At 49.6% G+C, this 21,791-nt stretch overlaps 1 protein-coding gene and 1 long non-coding RNA gene across 2 annotated transcripts in view; one reads left to right on the forward strand and one right to left on the reverse strand.

Annotated features, from left to right (window-relative positions):
- Window positions 1–18: 18 nt before the first annotated feature.
- The window catches only part of SLC4A3 (solute carrier family 4 member 3), a 34,290-nt gene continuing 12,517 nt past the window's right edge, over window positions 19–21,791 (forward strand). Inside the window, exons 1-13 of the mRNA XM_031599573.2 lie at window positions 19–125; window positions 3,888–4,028; window positions 4,734–4,890; window positions 8,157–8,494; window positions 8,783–8,916; window positions 9,481–9,692; window positions 14,541–14,692; window positions 15,670–15,850; window positions 16,519–16,654; window positions 16,852–17,026; window positions 17,439–17,535; window positions 19,203–19,387; window positions 21,306–21,519. Coding sequence (XP_031455433.2) covers window positions 3,975–4,028; window positions 4,734–4,890; window positions 8,157–8,494; window positions 8,783–8,916; window positions 9,481–9,692; window positions 14,541–14,692; window positions 15,670–15,850; window positions 16,519–16,654; window positions 16,852–17,026; window positions 17,439–17,535; window positions 19,203–19,387; window positions 21,306–21,519 — 2,035 coding nt within the window. The 5' untranslated portion in view covers window positions 19–125; window positions 3,888–3,974. The remainder of the gene's footprint in view (window positions 126–3,887; window positions 4,029–4,733; window positions 4,891–8,156; window positions 8,495–8,782; window positions 8,917–9,480; window positions 9,693–14,540; window positions 14,693–15,669; window positions 15,851–16,518; window positions 16,655–16,851; window positions 17,027–17,438; window positions 17,536–19,202; window positions 19,388–21,305; window positions 21,520–21,791) is intronic.
- Window positions 12,596–14,328, reverse strand: LOC116232936 (uncharacterized). Its single transcript, XR_004167839.2, has 3 exons — window positions 14,243–14,328; window positions 13,373–13,519; window positions 12,596–12,682 (listed from the first exon to the last, which is right to left on the reverse strand). It is a non-coding gene; the product is annotated as an uncharacterized LOC116232936 (long non-coding RNA).

Below are 21,791 nucleotides of genomic sequence, written 5' to 3' on the forward strand. Positions count from 1 at the left end.
CGCGGGAGGCCGGGGCCGCAGCGCCGCCCGCCCGCCACCGGCACGGCACGGAGCGGTGCGGTGCGGCGCGGCACGGGTCGGGCGGAGCGCGGCGGCGGGCGGCTCTCCTAACCCGGCGGTGCGAGGTAGGGGCCGGGCCGGGGGGACCGCGGACACGCGTGGGGGGCGCCGGTGCCTCGCGGAGGGCGTGAGCAGGGGCACGGCGCGCCGTGCGGGGCGGCACCTGCCGCCTCCATCCCGTCCTGCTGGCTGTTCGTGTGTCCGTCAGAGCTGTTCGTGTGTCCGTCGGAGCTGTCCAGGCGCAGGGCTGGCTGCTTATCCGGCGCGGCTGCGTCCTTTCGGAGGGGCTCTGCCTGTGTCCGTGTCCGTGTCCGCGTCCGCGTCCGCGCCAGCCCCGTCCTGCCCGGTGCCTTTGGGAGCAGAGAGCCAGGGGAACGTGCTGTACCGCACACGTTATAGTCCTGTGTCCGTTTGTCTGTCTGTTCGGCAGGATATGGAAGTCACTGAAATACTCGAACCTTATAAAATACTTGATTTTAGTTACAGTGTATCCATACAGAAGAGAAAGCTGCTGGTTAAACCACTGATGCTTAAAAACTTCGTGAGCTCACTGCTTTAAGTGCTGCAGCTTTTCCTTGTGCCGTGCCTGGTCCTGTCCCTCCCCCGGCGTGCAGGAGAGCTGGGCTCAGTGCTTGCATCGGGTTCGGCTCTCAGGCTGTGGCAGCACCTCCTGCTCAGCCCTGTCGGAGCTTAGCCTGCACGGGGAAACCTTTCCAGCCCCACCATTCTGCCCCTTCTGAGCATCTCCTGCCCTTCCACGTCCCAGTGCTTGCTGTGCCTATGGGGCTTTATTCCTCTCCCCACAGCAGCCCGTTGTCTAGACACCCCATGGCTCCCAGCCAGATTGCCGGTGGATTAGGGAAGAGCTGAGGGGACCTGGGGACTGCTTCTCCTCTTGCCTGTGAAGCTGCGATCCAGCAGCAGCCAAACCTTCTGTCAAGGGGCAGCGAAAGCAGCAAGCCCCTGTGTGCTTCCTTGGCAAAGCAAGGCAGTCCCTGCCTGGCACAGTGAATTGGCCTTTGGGGACCAGGGAGCCGCTCTGGAAGCTATCAGCAGCATGTGGCCCCTGGGAGCTGTCAGTGTTGTGGGGACGCTCCTGCCTGGTTGCCTCCAGCCGAGATCGCTGGTGCGCAGCACAGCAGTGTGGGTGAGCCCGTGCTGTTGCTGATGCTGACGGCTGCGTTCTGAGAGGAGAGTCCCTGCAGGAACTGCCGTGAGCAGGGTTAATGCACTGGTGGAGAGAGAGGGAAGGTGTGAGAGCGTGCCAGCCAGCAGCCCCTGCATTTTGCTTTCTTCCCTTCCAATCTGGCCTGCTGGCATCACGCTTCTATTACTGAAAATCACTTGTAGCGGGAATGCTGAATCACGTCCTCCCCACAAGCAGGAGATAGAGCAGGATGGAGGTATCTTCCTTTAGCTTTCTTTGCTGTTAGTACCCCTTTGTCTTGTATTCCTCTGACAGCAGCCTGGGCTAGGCTCGCAGCAGGTTGGGCATCAGCATGATGCTCATTAGCAGAACCCTCCTTGATATTCATTTCAAACTTCTCTTTTACATTTTAATTCATTTCAGAGTCTCTTTGTGTGGGATCATCTGAAACAAAACAACAACAAAAAAAAAACACCAAAAACCTTTATTCATGTTTCACACCCTTGAGATGTTTCCAGAGAGCTGGCACGTCCCCTCCCCATCTTAGTCATCCCATACTGAGCCAGACAAATTTAGCTCCTAACCTTTCCTTATAACCAATCCCTCTGGCCTGCTGGCAGATTTTGTTGCTCTTCTATGAACTCCTTTGGTTGCAGGTGATAGAAATGCCAGGCGGGATGCGAGGAGCATCTCTGACAGGTTGCAGCAGGCTGCAGAACAAGGGGCAGGTGGCCTCTAGCGGCCAGCAATGAATGCATGCAATGGGAGTGATGTGCCTGGAGCGCTTCCCGCAGCCTTCAGTTTCAAATTTGCTGCTGTTGGATTTCATGCAATGATACCCTCTTCTTGAGTTAAAAGCAAAAGGAAATAAAAGACATGTATTACCCTTTTCTCCATCAGGTCTCCTGTGGAAAAAAAATAGTCTCCTCTTACAGCTCATTTCCAGATCTTTCTCCTTTTTCTGCTTTCTCTTCAAACCCTTTTTCTTCCATCGCTCTTGGAAAACAGGGTGCAAACCTGAAGATTACAGCTTAAGGAGGAGCCCTCGCAGACCTACAGAATGAATTGGATATTTTCATCCTGTTCCTTTTGGTTTGGATTCTGTATTTGCTTTTCAGACTTCTGTCTTAGCACAATATTTTTCTCAAGCTGTTCAGATCTCATAGAGGGGTTTGGTCACTGTGGAGTCCTATGAGATGTGCTTGAGGAATTTCTTCCATTAAGTTTTGCCTTGCTCATGATAATGAGGAGGGTAAAATTCAAAGGGAGAAAAAAAACAGCAAAAATCTCAGGTTATTTAGCCAGCAGGCTTTACCTTACATTTTGATTCTCTTTCTGTCCACGTAGCTGTGTTAGTTCCTCTGGTTTTCCTCATAGAATCATTAAGGTTGGAAAAGACCTCTTAAGATCATCTAGTCCAGTTGTCAGCCCATCACCACCATGCCTTCTAAACCATGTCCATAGCGCTCTATCCTTTCACATTCACTCCCTGTCATTAACAAATACTCATCATTTGAGTCTTTCCACCACTGCTCTGCCCAGCACTGAGCAAATGCTGCATGTGGAGTGCTCCTGGAACCGTAGAAGGAACAACCAGCATCCATGCCTGCAAGGCCTGGGCGTGCAGCCTCACTATTGCGCTCTGCTGCTTGCAGCCATATCGCATTGCAGCATGCTTAGCTTCTAGCTGTAGTGCTTCTGTCACTTTTCAATAGTTTGTTCATTTGCACGACTGTATCCTGAGACAGCTGCTAAATCTATACAAGTGGTCTGAGAGCTAAATCTGTACAAATGGCTTGAGAGAAGGTGGCTTGGATCAGGAGAATGTACTTCATTGGTCATTACATTCGTCCTTCAAAGTTGGTGGTGATGGCCCCACAATTACAGGTGATGGCCCCACAATTCTTGGCTTCATAAACATATGCCTTCAGGTGGGGAGAATAAACAGAGACTGTGTAGTAGCATCATCTGGAGATCTTCAAAGGCAGAAGGAGGGATGATGGAGTGGTCTTACTGGTGTCACCTTTAGACTGTCTGTTTTAGTGTCACGTCTCAAACAGTGGCCCATACCAGGTACTTCAGATGGGATGGTAAGAAGTGCCTGAGCAGATCTCTGGGATGTAGCCTGTCCTGTAGTCCTATCATACTTCTTCCAAAGCTTCCAAAGCTTTTACAGCTATATGACAGCTTATTATGGAAGATGGGTTTTCTCATAAATACGACAGCTTGTTACCCAGAGAGATAAGCTATCCTCTAGTTTTGCACTTTTTTTCCCCCCAATGACATCACTGAAAAAAAATGTTCCCTTTTGCCAATTTTGTAGTCATTTGTATTCTTCCCTTGTAGTGTTAACAAATGTCTCTTCTCTTGCTCAGCGAGATGAGAACACTTTGCTTTTCCATCCCTCTGTGCAAAGTGCTGTGGATGTGCTTACAGCGTCTGTCCTTCTCTGCGTGAGTTCAGATGGTTTTCAGAGACCTGAATCTTCCCAGTGCTGATCTGTGAGCCATCTCCAGCTCCTCCTGGTGGGACAGGAGGTGATGCAACTATGCCAGGCTCAGCCTGCATAGAGGCCTACTGCAGCTTCCCCGAGGCGGCCTCTCTGGGTTAAGACCACAGGGACTGAGGGCAGTGGGTGGCAGTGTCCACGACATTCCCTTGTCCTGCCCTCTCTCCACAGGTTATGCCACTCTCCAGGTTTGCTGGGTGCCTGCCGGTGAAAGAGAAGGGTTGATATTTTGCCCAGGCCCTTAGGTCCTGAACCAAAATGGCAGCTGGCGAGTCCCCTCCCATAGGAGATGCCTTCATCGACCTGCAGCAGGTGAGGTGGGAATCTGGCAGCAGCAGTGCCATGTCTATCCTGGGAACTGGCCTTAAGGCTGGATGCATTCCCCATGCACACAGCAAGCTGAGGTCCAGAGAAGGCCAAAGGCTGCTTCCATGTGCCATTAGGTGATGTTGGCAAACAGCAGGAACCTCTGAGAGCATGCGGTGTCTGTAGTCCTGGTGGGATGGGAGCTGTAGGGGCTTTGTGGTGCCAAGGGGCAGCTGGGGGTGTTGTGGGGAGTCACAGCTCGGCTAAAGCCACCCTGTTCCCTCTTTGTGCCCAGCATAGACAGATTTGTCACAGTTGGGCCTCCTCCTGTTTCCATGGAAACTTGAGAGTCCACAACAGCTCAGCACTGGCATTTTGGCTGTGTTGACAGACAGTTGTATCAGCTGCAGCTGCTCAGGAGGCAGAAAGGGCAGGTGTCACCTGGTGATTACCCACCAGCAAAAGACAGAGGAACACCCGTAGCCTGAAATGTGAGGAAATTGGGCAGAAAGGCCTGAGGAAGGCATGCCAAGGGAAACGGGAACCCCAGGATTGCAGAGGAACTGTGCCCAGAAATGAGTAACTGTTCCCCTGCCCCGTGGGATGCTGCCTGCTGCTCCTCAGAAACCCAGCTCCATCTGCAGGGCACGAGAACCTGGAGGATGGTAGGAGCCTGCAGTGTTTGACTGTTATCTGGCGATTTCTGTGCAGGGCAGAGATCGTGCAGAAAAAGCCTCTCCTGGTGCCGAGGATGATGAGGACTTGGATAAGACCTTATCAATCGAGAGATTTGGGGACCTGATAAGCAAGTCAGCATCAAGCGATCTGGAGAAGCAGAAACGCAGCTACAGTGAGAGAGATTTTGAATGTATGTAGGTTTGAACCATTGTACCCACATCCATTCCTAACCCTCGCTCAGCCCCATGTATTCTGCAGCCCTTTGCCAGGGACCCGCAAACCTTACTTCAGAGTGTTCCCAAATTGCTGCTTATACCCAGTGCCTGCTGCTTTCTGTCAGTCTGTGTCAGTGTCCCAGTTTCCTGGAGGTGTAACTCCTGCTCAGCCCAGGTGACGTGGAGCTCAGGTCACCTCCTCACTCGGTGTCAGGGACCTCTGCAGCCACCTCTGCAAGCTAAAGTTTCCACTTTGAAATTATTTTTCTTCCATATGGCTGCAAAGAAACATCCAAATATGGCTGGAAGCCAGGCTGTCCTCCCCAGTCTGAAAGCAGATGGTTCCAGTCAGACGTGCCCATGTATTTCTAAATAGCAGCCATGAAACCATCTTATCTGCTCAAAAAAGGATTGAAAATTAGAAATGGAGCTTGAGTTTAAAATGTTGCAGCTATTTCACCTGGAATGCTCTGATCAGCATGCTCATTCCTCTAATTGCCCTTCCATGAAGAAGGCAACAGTCAGAGTCACTTTGGCTGTAGAATGAGAGTGTGCCCACAAGAGCAGTCATAAGCTATTGCCTGCTGTAGATGGTCACAGTAGGTTGTAATAGTGGCGGTAACCGGCAGGAAGAGCCCCCCAGCCAGCAGGCCAGCGTGTGGCAGACAAGTAGCAATGGTTGGGTGAGTTTCCCAGTCTCTGGCTCTCTGCAGTTAGATACTGCTTTTTCCCAGCTTAGCTTTGATAGGATACAACCTTAGGAACATTTTGTTCTAAGTACATCACCAGGCTGTTTTCTGCTTGGCCACTCATTTCCAATTGGTGTTGCAAAAGTTTGCTAGCAACATTCAATTACTATAATGCACTCCAGCTGCTACTTTCTGCTTGTGCCATCTCTCTACAGAGGCTACATTCAAACAGCACTTTCCACCTGAGCACACACTCACACTCGTGGCTGCAGGGTGCTCATTGCTTTGCTGCAGGTTGGATACCTGTACTGTGCTGGCAGTACTTACCTGCTCAGAGCTCTGTGTGTGCACAGGTGTGTGAGTTGGCGCAGAGCATGCAGATGATCTGCTTCAGCATGCATGGCAGAAGCTTCTTGGAAAATTTGCCTAGAGATTTGTGCTGTTTTGTTAGTTTTGGGTGTTTTGTTTTTTTTTTCTGAAATAGAAGAAAATTTCTCTCTTTGCTAGAATCTGGCTTGTTTTCCTTTGTGTTCCTGATGTAACCCTGTTATCTAGGGCTAGGAATGTGTCAAACCGTGGCTCTCAGAAATTGTATATAGCATGTATTCCTGAAGCTGAAAGATCTGGTAGCTTATTAGAAAGAGACTCTAGAGGCTCATGGAACTGAATGCTCTCTGGATTTAAAAATGTTTCCTGCCCCATTCACAACCAGGAACTACTAATATGTGGGTTCTTTCTTCTCTTTTATTCACTGGAAAGTGTAATCAGACACTGGTTTGGCCATAGCTTTCCACTCAGACAGGCAATGTGAGGAAGGGCATGGGGAAGGAGAGTAGAGGCTGGGTGCACAGAAGCTGCTGAAGGATGGGGAGAAAGAAGAGGGAAGAAAAATGCATTCTGTGCTTGGGAAAGGTGTATTTTTACTCCCCTCCAGCCTTCCTTTGTGGGAGAAGTGATCAGCTGGTAGAAATGCTGAGGTAAAGGGTGGTGCTGCTCTGTTCTGTGCCAAACCAGCCACTTGCCATTGCTGCACTTTCCTGCAGCCTGAGGCTTGGGCTCTCTGCTGGTCCAAAATACAGACATTTCTGTCTTGGCCTGATGCAAACAGCCCAGAAGTGAGAGCTGGGCTATGACTTCAGCACCAGTTTTGTGCACTGTTGGGGCCTTACTTGCTTTTCGTTGCATGAGGAATTGATCCCTGACCTATCTGTGGCAGGAGGAGGTTGAGGGGTGCAGAACAGGAGTGCCTTTCTGTCCAAAGCTATCTATTCAAAGGAAAGAACCAAATAGCACTTTGGATGAAAAAGTGTTCATTAAGAACCTCATCTTCCCATTTTGCATTTGTCTGACCATTCCCAACCTCTTCTAATTCTTGCCACGAGGCTGAACCTAGGGGTGTGTGAAATATTCCTGCTGTTCCCAAGGGGGGAAACAAGGGAGAAAAGACTTGAGAAACCAAAGGAAAGGAAACATGACACCAGAACAATGAACCTGCCCGGCTCTCCCAGGGAGAAGGTTACAGCTTCCATTGAAAATGTCCTTTGAAGGTAGTTTTCACTATAAACAGATTTTGCTGCCATGTCACAGGAAAGCTGGGAAGGAACCAAATCAAAACAGGCTGGAAACAATTCCTCAGGAAGAGCTTCTGAGCAAAGCCGCCTTGCAAAGCGGCTGCTGCCCCCGGCATTTCAGCTGCTCCGGGTGCAGCTCCAGGGGCCATGCATCCTGCAGGCTGCATCTGGGAGGCTTTGTGCCTGCAGATAGACCAAGCAGAAGTGGCTTTCCCATCTCTTGGTGGGAGATGCTGAGCTTACCCTGCTCCCTGCATGGTACATTGACATTGGTTTTGAGTGATGGCTCAGAAATGCCATTAATTTCATCTCATTGTGTAATTCCCACGACACCCAGGGCAACTGCATATGAATTTCTCTTTGTGAATTAGTTTGAAGAAAAGTCCTTCTGCCCTGTTTTTTACCCTGGTTTTTAAAGAGAACCTCCTAACTGAGCCTGCATTTCAGAGGCTGGTACCTCACAGAACCTGAGATATGAATTTACGTTGCATCTACACTAAAAGTCTCAGTCTGTGATTCCTGTCCAAACCCATGAGTGAAATAAAGGCACATCTACTTAAGTACAACTAAAGAACACTATGCAGGAAAGAAATGTTTGTAAATGACCCAATCTCTGCTTGTTTGAGAATGTGAGAAGTATTTCCCTGTGTTTAGGAAGGGGGTGTTGTCTCTGGCAGATCCCTGCAGCTCTGCACAGCTGTGTGAATGGCTTTCAGCAGCCTCAGGAGAGCCCTGTCTTGCCCAGGGTAGCAAAGCAATGTTGGGGTGGTTTGGCACTGTGCAAGGGCTGCCTCCTCAGCCACTTCAAATTGACCACAGCCTGCCACATCATTGGAAGAGCTTTGCTGTGTCCCTGTGGGCTGGTGGCTCTCCTTGCCCTTCCTGGCCCTTGATCTCCAGACCATGCTGTTTCCTGGAGGGGCGCCTGGCAGGTTCCTCCCAGCCTCTTCCTGCCCCTCTGACTCTCTTTTTCTCTCTCAGTCCACCGCCAAACCTCGCACCACATCCATCATCCCCTTTCCACTCACCTCCCTTCTGCCCTCAAGTTCCAAAAGAGGCCTCCCCGTGCCAGCAGGAGGAAAAAAAGAAGAAGGAAAAAGAAGAAAACCTCAGTACCCCCCTCAGAGGTCACCCCTACCATCCAAGAAGTGGACGAGGAAGGAGGAGAAGAGGAGGAAGAAGAGGAAGAAGAAGAGGAGGAGGAAGAAGGAGAGTCTGAGGCAGAGGAAGCCCAGGAGAAGGAGGTCTTTGCAGAGTCTGAGGGCGAAGCTCGTGGGAAGGACACATCCCCTAAGCTGGAGCCCCCAAGCAAACCAAAGGCAAGACTGGGGCATCCCTGCCTGAGTGAGGCATGGAGTCTGGTGCAAGTGGGGGGGAAGGTTGATGGGACAGTAACAGAGAAGTCATTGTCTTGAATGGATGCTGAGGAAAATGTATGCATGACCATATTTGGGGTGTAGGACATGAGGGAAGATCAATGTGACTGTTCTTAGAAGATATCAGATATGAGGGGGAGAAGTTTGTGTGACCTTTTCTAGGCTGTGGAGATGGTGGGAGGGGACGTGTGCCTGGCCTGGCTCTTGCTTTCAAGGCTATTGTCTCTGCAGTTCACCATTGGCAGCGATGAGGATGAGTCTGGCAGCACTCTGGCCCCAGCGCAGTTCCACGTAGAAGAGGAGGTGTCCTCCACACCACACCTCACTGACCTGCTGCAGGACAAGGGCCCTGCCTCCCTCTGCAGGTAGGATGGCAGGTGCTGAGCTGCTGCCACTCTCCCTGGCTTGGGTTGCTGCACAGACCCTGCACTTGGGGTGGCATGGGGAGGTGTGTGGCTCTGCCCAGTCTCAACTCTCCTGCTGAACCAGAGAGACTGTGGAGCCCAGCGACCGCAGCAACACTGTTGCTCTCCAGCAGAATGGTCACACCTTTCTGGGACTCCTGGGATCTCTTTGTATTTGTGGGTTCCTCAGGATGTGGGCTTGGGTGCACTGGGTGCACATGTGCGCTAGTCTTTCTCTCAGTTAGCTTCTGTTGTGGTGCTGACCAAAAGGCTGGGAAGCACAGTTGAAGGGCGTGAGGTCCTCATCTCAGAGATGTGTCCCTAACACATACCTCAGGCTGATCCTGCTCTGCGCTGTGGGGCAAGGAGGAGCAGAAGGGTTGGTAGGACAGCCTCTAGCACTGGAATAGGTGACTTCTGACTCTGCTCCTTCTCAGGGAATTGTTTTTCTGGACTGGGTCAAGGAATCTCATCCCCTGAGAAGAACCAGTGTCTGCCCCTCATTATCTTGTTTTCTACCATCAGCCTCCCTGGACCTCGGGAACGTGTTTCTCAGGTCTGGGAGAAGCGCAAGCCCTGGGGCCAGGGGGCAAGTGGACAACGAGTTACCTATGACTTAAAGGAGAGGATGTGCATCGGCAGTATGACCACGCTGGAGAGTGCAGCATATCAGCGTGTCCCCACGGATGAGGCTGAGGCCCAGATGCTGGCATCTGCTGATTTGGATGGAATGAAAAGTGAGATTTTACCACTCTATAATGTGTGTCCTTTGCATCTCCCTGCTTTGCTCTCATTCCTGACAGCTCCACACACAATCTTCAGCCTCCCCCGACAGATCTGGTCCTTATCTCCCTGTCCCTCAGCCCCTGCTTTTCTAGCTTTGGCTCCTTTCTGTCAGCTTGTTTGTATCCAGAGCTCTGGTTCCACATTTCCACATGAGCCCAGCACCTCTCCTCCCACCCACCCCACAGGTGCCAGCCCTCCTCCACCCACTCCACTGCCCTCTCCTTTTCAGGGCTCCTTGCCTTTCCCTGAGACCTAGCTCTCTCCTTTCCTGACACACTTTCCCAGTTAGCAGCCCTTTGTGTGACACAAGCTCTGGGATTGCAGCCACCTATGTGAGAAGCCTTCCCCCTCCTGCATGCTGCTCACAGGGAGGCAGCTGCCCCTTCCAAAACACATCTGAGGGGACTGCCCCTGCGTACGCTGAGGGCAGACAGGAGAGACGTCATGGAAATGCACGCTCCGGGCCTGAGGACATGGAGAATTCAATAGGTTGCTTTGCATGCTGGAGAGGGAGGGAGACACCAGAGGGGAGTGAGGGAGGGAAGCGGTGCTGCACACGGAGCCTGCCTGTCCCTGGGCGTCCAGCAAAGAGCCTGCGGCACAGCAAGAATCCTGCTCCGCGGAGCCAGAGGAATATTTCTCCCCAGGAACATTCTCGGGTGCAGCTATCCTTTCTAGGACATCACCAGGCCCCAGCAGCTCCATGCCCTGTGCCCAGGAGAGGGAGGCACTGGGGCCAACTCCAGGGCTGCGCTGAAGCCCCCCTGGGGCAGCGCGCTTTCTGCACTTCAGCCTGGCAGCCCCAGCCCCTCCTTGGAAGGTGAGTGGCTCATGGCACCTGACCCCTGACCTTCGCAAGGACAACATGAGCACCCTGCGGGAGGGCGAGGAGGCGGCAAGGGAATTGGAAGAGGGCAGCAGCCCTGAAGCAGCAGTAAGTGCCCGCGTTCGCAACTCGCTCGGCTATGAAGACTTTGATGAATTTGCCTTCAATTTTGAAGACTATGATTTATGGGAGGCCATCAGAAACCACCTGGGTTATCCAGGCGGGGAGCCCACCTGTAAGTACCACAGCAGTGACCCCTGGGTGCAGCTGTAGAGCAGAGCCCCCAGCTGTAGTGCTTAGCCCTGACTCTGTGTTTGCTGCCTGCTGCTCTCCCTGTGTCAGGTTGGTCAGGTTTAGAGAAGGCACTGTCTGCCACACTGCATGCAACCCGGTGGCTGGGGGTGTTGGAGGAGCCGTCTGGTGTCTGCATGTGTTAGTATGAGGTCTTTGTACAGATCCATTTTGTAGTATTGAGGTGCTTCCCTGTGTGCTTCTTTCTCAAGCAGTCCTGGAGGCAGCTGCCCCTTGCTGTTTGTGCCTGTTGGGATGTAACCCACGTTGTGACCAGAGGAAAAGCCTCTGCTCCCAGTTACACATAAGAATAGAGCCATGTCTCCTTCCATCTGTGGCACAAGGTGACAGTGTGCTGTTGCTCTCTGTTTGCTGGAATCCGAGCAGGGTTGCGGATCTGACAGCAGTGCTGGATATCAGATTCTCAGCTCTGCACTGTAGACTAATGCCCAGAGGAGAAAATAAACTAGTCCCAGTGTCTGCAGGCTTAAGTGTTGTTTGTGAAAGTAGCTAACAGCAAGCTGACTGGAGGGCTTGGAAAGGAGAAAGAGGCAGGAAGGAAGAGTGGGAATCGCAGGGAAGGAGAAAGTAGGAATTCCAAGAGCAAAAAGCATCTTTCTATTCTCTACATGTTTCCTTACCCGTGCACCCCTTGTGGAGAAGTGGCTCTCTGAGCCACCCCAGAGGCTGCACAGAAAGCAGCACCCCACTGCCACTTCATACAGCCAGCCTTTTCTCAGCAGCTGAAGGTAGCTGTGTGTGTCACCTTGGGAGGGACACTGCTCCTATAGTCATTGCTCCATGGCAGCTGCCCAAATATCCTCATCTGCATCATATTCTGCATGTTTCAAGGCATTGTACAAGTGCACAAAGGCAGGTGGCATGGCCCCAGAGCTATCCCCAGGCTTTGCAAGCAGGTGTGGGGAGGCAGAGTGCAACATGGGCTCGAGAGGCTTGGTGCAGTTTCTGGCTCTACCACAGCCTTTTGGTATGATCTTAGGTAAAACATTTAACTGCTGATTCCTCTCAGACCCAGCATCATTATTTCTGTCTCAACTAGCCCATCTTCATAAGCCTTGCAGCCTCTGGGGAAAGAACGTCTGCCTATGTGCTTATACAGGGACCAACAAGTGAGGATTTGTTTCTGGCTGGTTTTGATACTTGTTACTGTAAATTCTTAGACAACTTAATAGGAGCAAAGTTGAAACCACGAACCTGGAGCTAATTGGCCCCATCAGCTGTCCCAGGCTGAGCAACTTGTGCATTGAGAGTGAGAGCAATAGCTGCAGGCTCACCTAGGGAAGGATGGCTGCTCTTGGGAAGGTGGAAGGTTGCTTCTTAAAAGTGTGATACACATCACTTACGCAGTGGGGACATTTGGCTTGCTAGCAGTTAACTGATTCATTGATCGCTACAGCTAATACTGCAGGTGCTTGAAATAGGATGTACTGTACAGTCAACACTTAATTATTTCTGCACAATAAATCCACACTGTGGATTAATCCTGCAGCGATGCAGCAGACAGAGATGGCAGAGACAACAGCATCAGGTCTGTGCAGAGCCAGCGCACGTCCAGCCAGGGCCACTTACTCAGCTACTTGCTGCATGTTCCTCTTCCAGGATCAGCTCAGATCCAGGAGGAACGTAATAGCTTTTCTGCAGACCAGAGTCCTTGTTGGACCTGAGTGTGTCTCTTTGCATTCCTTATAATGACTGGAGTATGGGGAACACTGTGCAAGGACAGCTGGGTGGTAGCAGGGATAAGCACAGAGCGCTTGCATTTCTTCAGCTCCTCTCATATTTTCCCTCCTCTTCACAGATGCACTGTAGAAACAACAGGCATGACCCAATCTCACCCTCAAATACTTTGTGTGTCTGCATGGGCATAATCCTGTCTTTGCCTTCACCTTCCCAATTACACATGCTATGCTGCATGTCTGCACACACTTAAGTGCATGGTTCCCAAATGTATGCTTATATATACACTCATATTTACTCACAGATGTACTGTCCCACTCCAGCTAGAGCTGGGAAAGCAATTGCTAGGCAATAGCTTTTCCTAGAAGCCAGCATAGGGCCCTGACTTTTTAATATGTTGCCTAGCATTTTGTTCAGTTTAAGTATTCCAAGAGATAGGGTTTCAGTCTTTTTCCTAGAGGTAACGCTATAGCTATTGGGGCAAAGAGGAAGAGTGCACCATCTCTGTGATGCTGGGCTAAGAAATTGCTTTCTAGTACCAATACAACTATTCTGATGCCTCTATCTGAACTTTCTGCTTGTGGATGAAGGGTAATAAATGAAGGAAAGCAGGAGCTAATGCACCAGTTGAAGGCATTTTCCTGCTGAGTTGGACTGACTAGAACAGGTACTCTGGAGGAAGACCTTAATCAATGTAAAGTAATGTTTGTCATCTTCAGACTTAAGGTAGATGAAGAATGAGTTATGGAAACCAACAGTGGCAAGAACATCTTTTGGAAAAGACTGTAGGAGGTGCTCTGTGGGAGAGTAACGTACCAATTTGTTGTCTTGGAGTCACCATAGGAATCATGCTGAACCCTCAGATGCTGTCACCATCTCATGCTGTGCTGGCAAGCTTGGCTTCAGGCAAGGAGGGAAGATCTGCTCTCTGGGCTCATTACCCTTGGATCTTGATCTGAGATCCTGTGTGAGTAAGGACACAAGGCTTCAGGTGCTTGCTTGAGCTTGATGTTCATTTGGGGGAAGCAGCTGTGGGGCATATGCAAGAAATGAGAAATCCATGCAAAAGTCTGAGGAAGCTGGAAACATATGTATCAGTGGGCAGTTATTGGCTCCTATTGACAATTACAGCACAGTAAGTAGAGCAGGGAGGAGTCCAGCTGACAGCAGGACTTGCATCAGCATGGCAGCCAGTGGGTGAAAATCCCCTGAGGCTCAGTATTGATTCGTGTTATATTTAATTCAACAACCCAGATTTCCAAGAAGCAAGGCCATGGCACGCCTGGCCTGATGTTGGGCAGTTACTTTCCTTGCCAGAGATGTGCAGATATTTTCCTGCAGTGAGCATCGAGAAGAGCACAAGGCCTTCAAGCCCAATGCTTTTCACTACCTTTCACGCCCAGAGAGCTGCAAGTCTTGAAGCCAACTGCAGAAAGATAAACGGAGTCTTGAGTTTCACCCCAGAAGGGTGGCTTTGCCTTGCAAGGAGGCCAGCGAGCCTGCATGGACCAAAGCTGAGTAAGATCACTGACTCTGTGATCTGAGACAGTCCACTCATTCTGGAGCAAGGCTCTGAGGTTTTCCCTGTCCCTGTGGTCTGAGGAAGATGCACTTCTATGCTGTACTGATAGGGCTTCAGGTTGCTTTTTGTTGTGGCAGTATGGAAAGGGTTTGTGAACTACTTACTCAGGTACAGTGAATAAAACCTAAAAACTTTTGCAGTGATGCTCCAGCATGTGCACAGCCTGGGAGGAAATCTTGATCCTTAAAAGGAATTAACTCTCAGACATCAGGAACAGCTGGAAGTAGGTAGGTGAGGCAGGAAGGATCTCCAGAGGCCCAGAGGATGGTGGTGAGTTCTCCAACTGCCAGAGCTTTGCTAGTATAATCTAGAGAAAAAGGTGGGTTTGAACGCGTTCTTATGCTAAACAGTGCATTTCCTCTAGACACACTAGTGGTCTTTTCTCCCTTCCCACATGTTCAGGCCACCGCTTTGAAGACAATCCTGGTGTGAGGAGGCATCTGATGAAGAAACCATCTAGGAGCCAGATCACCAGGACGAGCAAAAAAATAGCATCAACCCCATCAGTTAAAAAAAAGAAGAAAAAGAAGAAGTTGGATAGAAAACCCCATGAGGTATCTGTGTGCAGTTCTCCCACACTTGTTCAGAAATGATAAATCAGGTTGAGAAACAGACATTTTATAAAGTGATAAAAGTAGTTTCAATATTATTCTTTACATGGCCTCAGTAGGGACATCTCTTATCCATTGTCAATGAAAGCTGAAAACTCATTTTTCCAATAAAGCTACAGTTTCTCTGAAATCACAGTGTTTCAACTTTAGGAAAGACATAAATAAAGTTACAGAAATTGTAATGCTGTTTGGGAAGTTGGTAATTGTATAATCAATGAATATGTAGATGTTACAATTATGAAATAAATAAGAGAATTTTGGCTAAGCAGGTTAATATACCAAAAAGAGAATAGATAGAGTGCTTACCTTTGTCCTGGGCTTGCTATAAAACTCCAGAGGAAGGAGCTCCAAAAAAGAGATCCTTCCCTACTGGTAGTCATCTCTTAAATGGGTCTAGGAGAGGTGGAGCCAGGCTCCATCCCTTCCAGCAGCATAGGTGAATTGCCTTCACCTGTGCTCCCAGGACTGACTCATTGCTTGCCTCAGGCTGTGATTCAGCAGTTCCCATACAGTAATAAAGTAATATCACCATCTTCTGGTAAGAAGGTGTGAAGGCCAAACTATGACAGAATGTTAGCATAAGAAACTTGGGTGCAAACTTCTTATTCTAGCTGAGAAGCAGGCAGAGGACAAAGTTGTTAGTTTGATAGGGAAGTACCCAGGTTTGGTTCATTCTGTTTCCTCTGCCTGCATTGTCTTACTTGTAGCTTTCTGCTGCTCTACGTGCTGGTGAAGGCTCCTGCCATGCTGCCAGCCCTAGCTGTTTCTTTTCACCAAAACTCTGTTAACTAAGGCAAGTTTGTGCAAGCATTGCTTTAGAACAAGCAGCACGTTAAGAACAGACGTGAGGCTTTCCACATATTACTTATAGAACCATACCCATCAGGGGAATTCTCACATTCTCACTGCTGTTCACACAGGTGTTTGTGGAGCTGAATGAACTGGTGGTGGATAAGAACCAGGAGATGCACTGGAGGGAAACAGCCCGCTGGATCAAGTTTGAGGAGGATGTGGAGGAGGACACAGCCAGGTGGGGGAAACCTCATGTGGCTTCACTGTCCTTCCGCAGCCTGCTGGAGCTCAGGAAGACAATTGCCCATGGTGAGTCAGAAATTGCTTTGTGCTGCTGGCACGGGATTTGTATATTGCCCTGGAACAAGTTTTGCTGGACAGCTCCTGTTGCTGTTTGGTTGCTCACTGAAGACATAGTGTCTGTTCAGGCTCCTTGTTGGACGCGGGGAGATGGATCGTCCTACAGTCTGTTTTCCAGGACATTGCAACAGCCCAAGGATGTCTGAGGTGGCTCCTTGCTCTGCTTTGCTGTCCTCAGGCACAAGGCACTGCAACACCCAGCTGTGCCACCAGGTCTTGGACCCATGAGGGGAAGGTACTAGAGCTACTAATGCATCTAGAGTTGGGTGTCTTCAGTGAAGAGAGATGCTTTCTCACTGGGCCCCCTCAGGGTGAGAGCCTGGAGTGCTCACATCCCACAGGTGATGGGATACCAAGTGTTTCTTCAGATCTCAGACTGCCTACACAGCATCTTATGGTTTCTCTGGGACAAAAGTTTATGTAGAGGACATGGGATACCTGGACTTGTGGCATTTCTCAGCTGAGAGTGTTTAAAATAAGAAGGCCCAAGAGGTGCCTCCAGTGGGAAGAGGGCCTGGCGCTTGTGGGGCTGTTTCAGGGCACCTGTGTTCCCAGAGCACATGTGCAGCAGGGAGTGCTGCACACTAGGAGCAGGGCTCTTCCTTTCCTCCTGGCAGGTGCTGTTCTTCTTGACCTGGAGCAGACCACACTGCCTGGCATCGCTCACCTCATGGTGGAGACCATGATAATCTCTGACCAGATCAGAGCAGAGGACCGAGCCAACGTGATGCGTGCCCTGCTGCTGAAGCACAGGTGAGTGGGACACAGCTGAGGCCTGCAGGAAGATCAGAACTTCTCTGCAAGCCCCGGGCAACAAGGGAGACTAGCAAAGACTTGGCTATACCTCAGGTGACCGATCACTGCCTTGTTGGGGAAAAGGTCTCTGATGGTGGGAGAGGGCAATGAGACTGTCTAGAGCAGTATAATGAGGCTACTTCTCCCTCCCTTAGCCACCCAAATGATGAGAAGGAGGGCTTCTTTCCAAGGAATCACTCCAGCTCTAGCATGAACTCTATTGTGGGGAACCACCACCACAATCACACCACAGACACCTGTGTGCCCCTCATGGGAGAGGAGCGAATTGAGATGGCTGACCCCAAGGCCCATGAAACTGAATGCAAAGAGGTGAGGATGATGTGGGGGGTTTACCTCTCCTTTTTCCACTCCCCAGGACCACCCTTTGGCCTGGGACAGCACACAACAATGCTTGATGCCCACACCCAGGCACCTAGGAGGGCTCATCCTCACAAAGGCTGTGCTTGCCTGAATCACCTGGAGCACTAGAAATCAGGTCACTGAATTATGGTTTTGAGACCTAATTTTAGCTTCATGTTTTATGTGAGTGTCTGCTGGAGCGTGTGATGGCTGCGCTGGCTCTGGTATTTGCAGGATGACCTTTTAATGTAAGGCTTGGAGCCAGGCATCTGGTGTGGTCCAAGACAAGTCCAGGTGCCAATGTGCAATGGAGAGCAAGGCTGTGTATGGAAACAAAGGGATAGGGACATGCTTCTTACTCATTTTTATGCTTCCTTGTCAGAAAAATGTGCATGTCCATAACTCTGAGGGGCATCGTAAGTACCTGAAGTTGATGGAGAAGATTCCTGAAGATGCAGAGGCCACTGTAGTCCTTGTGGGTAAGAGGCTGCAAACCCCAACACCAAAACGACCAGTTTAGATCCTGGTCTGGGCCTAGCTTGGGTGTTCTCTCTCCTGAGAGATATTTGGGCATCTAGTGCACATTTCCAAAGTTTAAGTTGAGAAGGAACTTTGTACACTCTCTCTTGTGGTGACAACACACATCTTGTTTGCCTGTAATAAATATGAAGTGTGACTGGATAGAATTGGTGGATTTATTTTTTTTTGACATTCAGAACTACTGAATGTGGGTAACGGTTGGGAACTGGTGTCTAGCTTAGAGGCAAACATTTAACTAGTCACCAAAGCATCCTGTTTTGAAGCTCAGAAGTAGTTAAGTGCCCAAGGCATTGATTACCAGCACTGCTCTAAGGCCCCGTGTTGTCTTCTTCCCAGACTGGGAGCACACATTGCCAGCAACTGGGCTGGTTTTGGTTCTTGGTTGCATGTGCCAAAGAGCTTTGAGTTTTAATAATCAGAACCCAGCAACTGGCAAACCCTCTGGGATCAGTATATGAGTACCAGGATGTATTTCTCTTTACAAATGAGAGCCATGGGCAGGCCGGCTGAGCATCAGCGGGTTTAGTACCTGCTGACCACAAGAACAGTCCTCTTCAGTGCTTTGCTGGCATTGAGTACTGAGCAAACAACTGTGCTACAAGCAAAGTAAATGTCACTGCCTGTCTAGCAGATAGAAAACTTGGGCAAAGAGTTCTGGCAGTTCAGCCAAGCTTAACCGTGATGAAGCCAGATTAGTTTCATAAATGCAGTTTGGGTATTCAGATGACTAAACACTGACCATTTCTGTAGCTTGGGATCCTCCTGGCCATTCAGATCACGCGGATTTGCCAGTCTAACACAGACTATAGCTCATTGCTGGACACAGATGGCAGAAAGTTCAGTAATAATGTTAGAGAAATAGAAGTACTCAAACATTTGTGTTCAGCATGGGAAGGAAGCAGCTGGTATGCTGGAGGATGTGGGAATGTTTCCCAGTCTGTTAGGAGCTGTGAAGGCTGCCAAACATTCATGAGATATGGACATCATAAAACAAACTGTGTAATTTGTACCTGTGAGTCTTTAGAGAACTAGCTTATTTTCATCTGAAAAAGGTCTAAGAATGCAGGGAACATACAAGAAAACTGGAAGAAAGCTAATAGTGTCAATGCTCAAGAAAGAACATACAGCAATCCAGCACCTGTAGGCTGTTTAACCTGACATCCTTTCCAGTCATAATAATGGCAGAGCTAATATGGCATTCAATTAATAAAGAGCTAATGGATAAGAATGTAATTATTGCTAAGCAGTGAGTTTTATGGGAAATAGGTCATGTTCAGTAAACCTGATTTCATTTTTTTTTTTTTGAGGAGTTTCTTTGATAACAGTAAATGCCAAGATGTAGGCACTGGCTTAGTAGTAAACAACCTTCTGATTTAAAATCAGCTCCTTATAATGTAAGTAGAGCTCATGTGTAGGAGATTAAGAAAGTAAGCTAGGGAATGATCAGTGACCAGGGAGACCTTGAGCAGTCCTCTTTGTCAACGGTCTAGAGACCAAGTTGGGAGTTCAGAGCTAAAAGAACCTCCTGAATTGTCATTTCCACTAAGGCAGCCCAGTACAGCTCACCTCAGTGATTAACTCCGCTCAAAACATTGCCTCCTGGTAGGCTGTGTGCAGTTCCTGGAGCAGCCAACTATGGCCTTTGTCCGACTAAATGAGGCCGTCTTCCTGGAATCTGTCTTGGAGGTCCCAATTCCTGTCAGATTCATCTTCGTGCTGCTGGGGCCAAGCCAGGCCAACATGGACTACCATGAAATTGGTCGATCAATCTCCACCCTCATGTCTGACAAGGTGAGGAGCTGACTAGCAGTAACGTGGGATAGTTCCTTAGAAATCAGTCCTGGGATAAGAGTTCTGAGGCAGTGCTGTGCAAAGGCCCAGGTGAGAAAGAAAAGCCTAAGCAGCTAGAATTTTTAAGAGCAGCTTAGCTAGACCAAGGTAGGGTGCTCTGTTGCAGAGGGAAGAACAGGGTAGACTTTCCTCTGGAATGGAGTTAGAGGTAAGGGGAAGGGTTTGTACATAAAAGCAGGGGTAAAGTACCTCCCAGGATTAGAAGAGTTGTGTTCAGTTCATATTTCACAAACAGAGGCGAGGAGGCTGATTGATGCCTGTGACCACGATGCCTGCTGAGGACACACTGACACCACCACCTAGAAATGCCCGGGACTCGTCATCAAGAGTTTTGCCTTCTAGCTAGGACCTATGGCTGCAACACTCTTGATGAAGCACATCAGTGCAGGAGGAGAGATGAAGAATAGAATAGTTTTTCTTCCAGGCACATGAAATGCTAGAAGTTCCCATCTGGCTAGATGGCAGGAAAGTGAAATTCATTATTCTGGTAAGGAATTAAAGGCAAAGAAGAGATAATCTGAACATCTGTTGAATACATCCAAGACAGGAGAACAAAAGTTCACGGTGTCTTCTGGCTAGTGCCTTGGAACTATAACTGAATAACAAGCCTAGCTCTCTCTTCAGGAGTGGTAAAAAGTCCACTCAGAGCAGGTGGGTTGTAAGCAACAAGAGCTGAACAATCCCTTCCCAGGAGTTGCATAGAGCTCAGCTGAGACTGTTCTGAGTTAGAAGAGATGCCATATTCCAGCTTCAGTACTGCATTTATGGACTGATCATCTGAGCCTCTGCTACTCTTACTGGATCAGGGGAGTCAGCAGCAGCAGCTGAAGCTGTCCATTGCAAGGTTACGCAGTGACTGGCGCCAGGAAGAGAGGAAGGTATCGTTTACAGCTTGAAGTTGTGGCTCCAGGGAGTCTGTGTACTGCAGAGATTTTAGTTATCCCTACCTGCTTCGCAGGCCGTTCACTTGTTCGTCGTCTTCTAGTCCTTTCAGGAAGTAATACAACACTTCCACCTGCTTGCCAGCCACCTCCCCTACTATTTGTAGTAGTACTGTCCCCTCATGATCTCCATGGAGCCCTTCTTTGTCAACTGGTCCTTGTTGTCAGTAGCATCTTCAAACCTTTCTGCCTGGTTTCACCTGCATGGTTTCTCTCCTGTTGTAGACACCTGTTTTCTCTTCCTCTACCATTGTAATAGTAGTAGAATCAGCACAATAAGGTGTTACAAAAAGAAGGATGCTCACTTATCTCTGAAGATCTAGGATTGCAGAAAGGGATCTCTAGCAAGAGATCCTTCCTTGGTAGCTGTCAGCCCTTAAATGAGGCCTAAGCCAGGCTGCACCCCTTCCAGTCACAAGGGTGAATCATCTTCACCTGTACTTCCAGGGCTGACTCGGGCTTTTCTCCAGGTGCTAAATTGGTGGTTCAGTCTGTAATTCGGCAGTTCTCATACAACCATATTTGCTATATAGGCACCAGGATAGCTAGGAAGCACAGGGCTGAATTTGTTTGTAGGAGAGGTCTTGCCAGGGGAGTTGTGTGGTCTGGTGGAATGAGTAGCTAGCAGAGATGTTGCAGAAGCACAGTTCAGGGCTAGAGCAGTAGGGCTGAGGGAGAAAAGCAAGGAGGTAATTGGGAAGGATAGCCCAGGAAGGGAGGAGAGGCATTAAGTAGAAGAATAGGGAGGGAAGGTTCAGAAGAGTGGGTCATGGAGTGGCAGTGTTGATACAAGCAGCAAGGGGAGGGAGTGGGCTGTTACTGAAGGCTCACGGTAAGCGATGATTCTAGGCTGTAGGTGGCTGAGCACAGGCTTGGTCTGAACCTTCTCTCGTCTTCTTTTTCTCTGCTCCTCCCAGCATTTCCATGAGGCTGCATACATGGCTGATGACCGTCAAGATCTCCTCAATGCAATCAATGAGTTCTTGGACTGCAGTATTGTCATTCCTCCATCTGAGGTGGAGGGGAAAGACTTGCTTAAATCCATTGCCACCTTCCAGAAGTTGCTGCTGAGGAAGAGGAAGGAGAGGGAGCAGAAATCCATGAAGGAAGGAGATGTCCAGGAAGCCAAAGGTCTCTCCACTCACATTTGGGCAAAAGAGCTTGTGCCTAGTGCCCTGCGTGCCCCAGTGGGCCTTCCCCTCGCAGAGCCTGGCAGAGGGGTGAGCAGGGCCTGGCTCCAGCAGTGGGCAGTGGAGGTGGGGGGCAGAAGGCAGGGGTATGTGTAATGGAGGCAGGACAGGCTGTAAGCAGCTGGGGACACCTGGAGGCTGTGGGATGTGTGGTTATGGGAGGCCAGATTAGCATGGCAAGAGGAAGATCTCCATGGGGTATGGAGAAGGGCA

The sequence above is a fragment of the Phasianus colchicus genome, chromosome 7 (assembly GCF_987193195.1).
Source record: "Phasianus colchicus chromosome 7, bPhaCol1.hap1.1, whole genome shotgun sequence".
Taxonomy (NCBI): Eukaryota; Metazoa; Chordata; class Aves; order Galliformes; family Phasianidae; genus Phasianus; species Phasianus colchicus.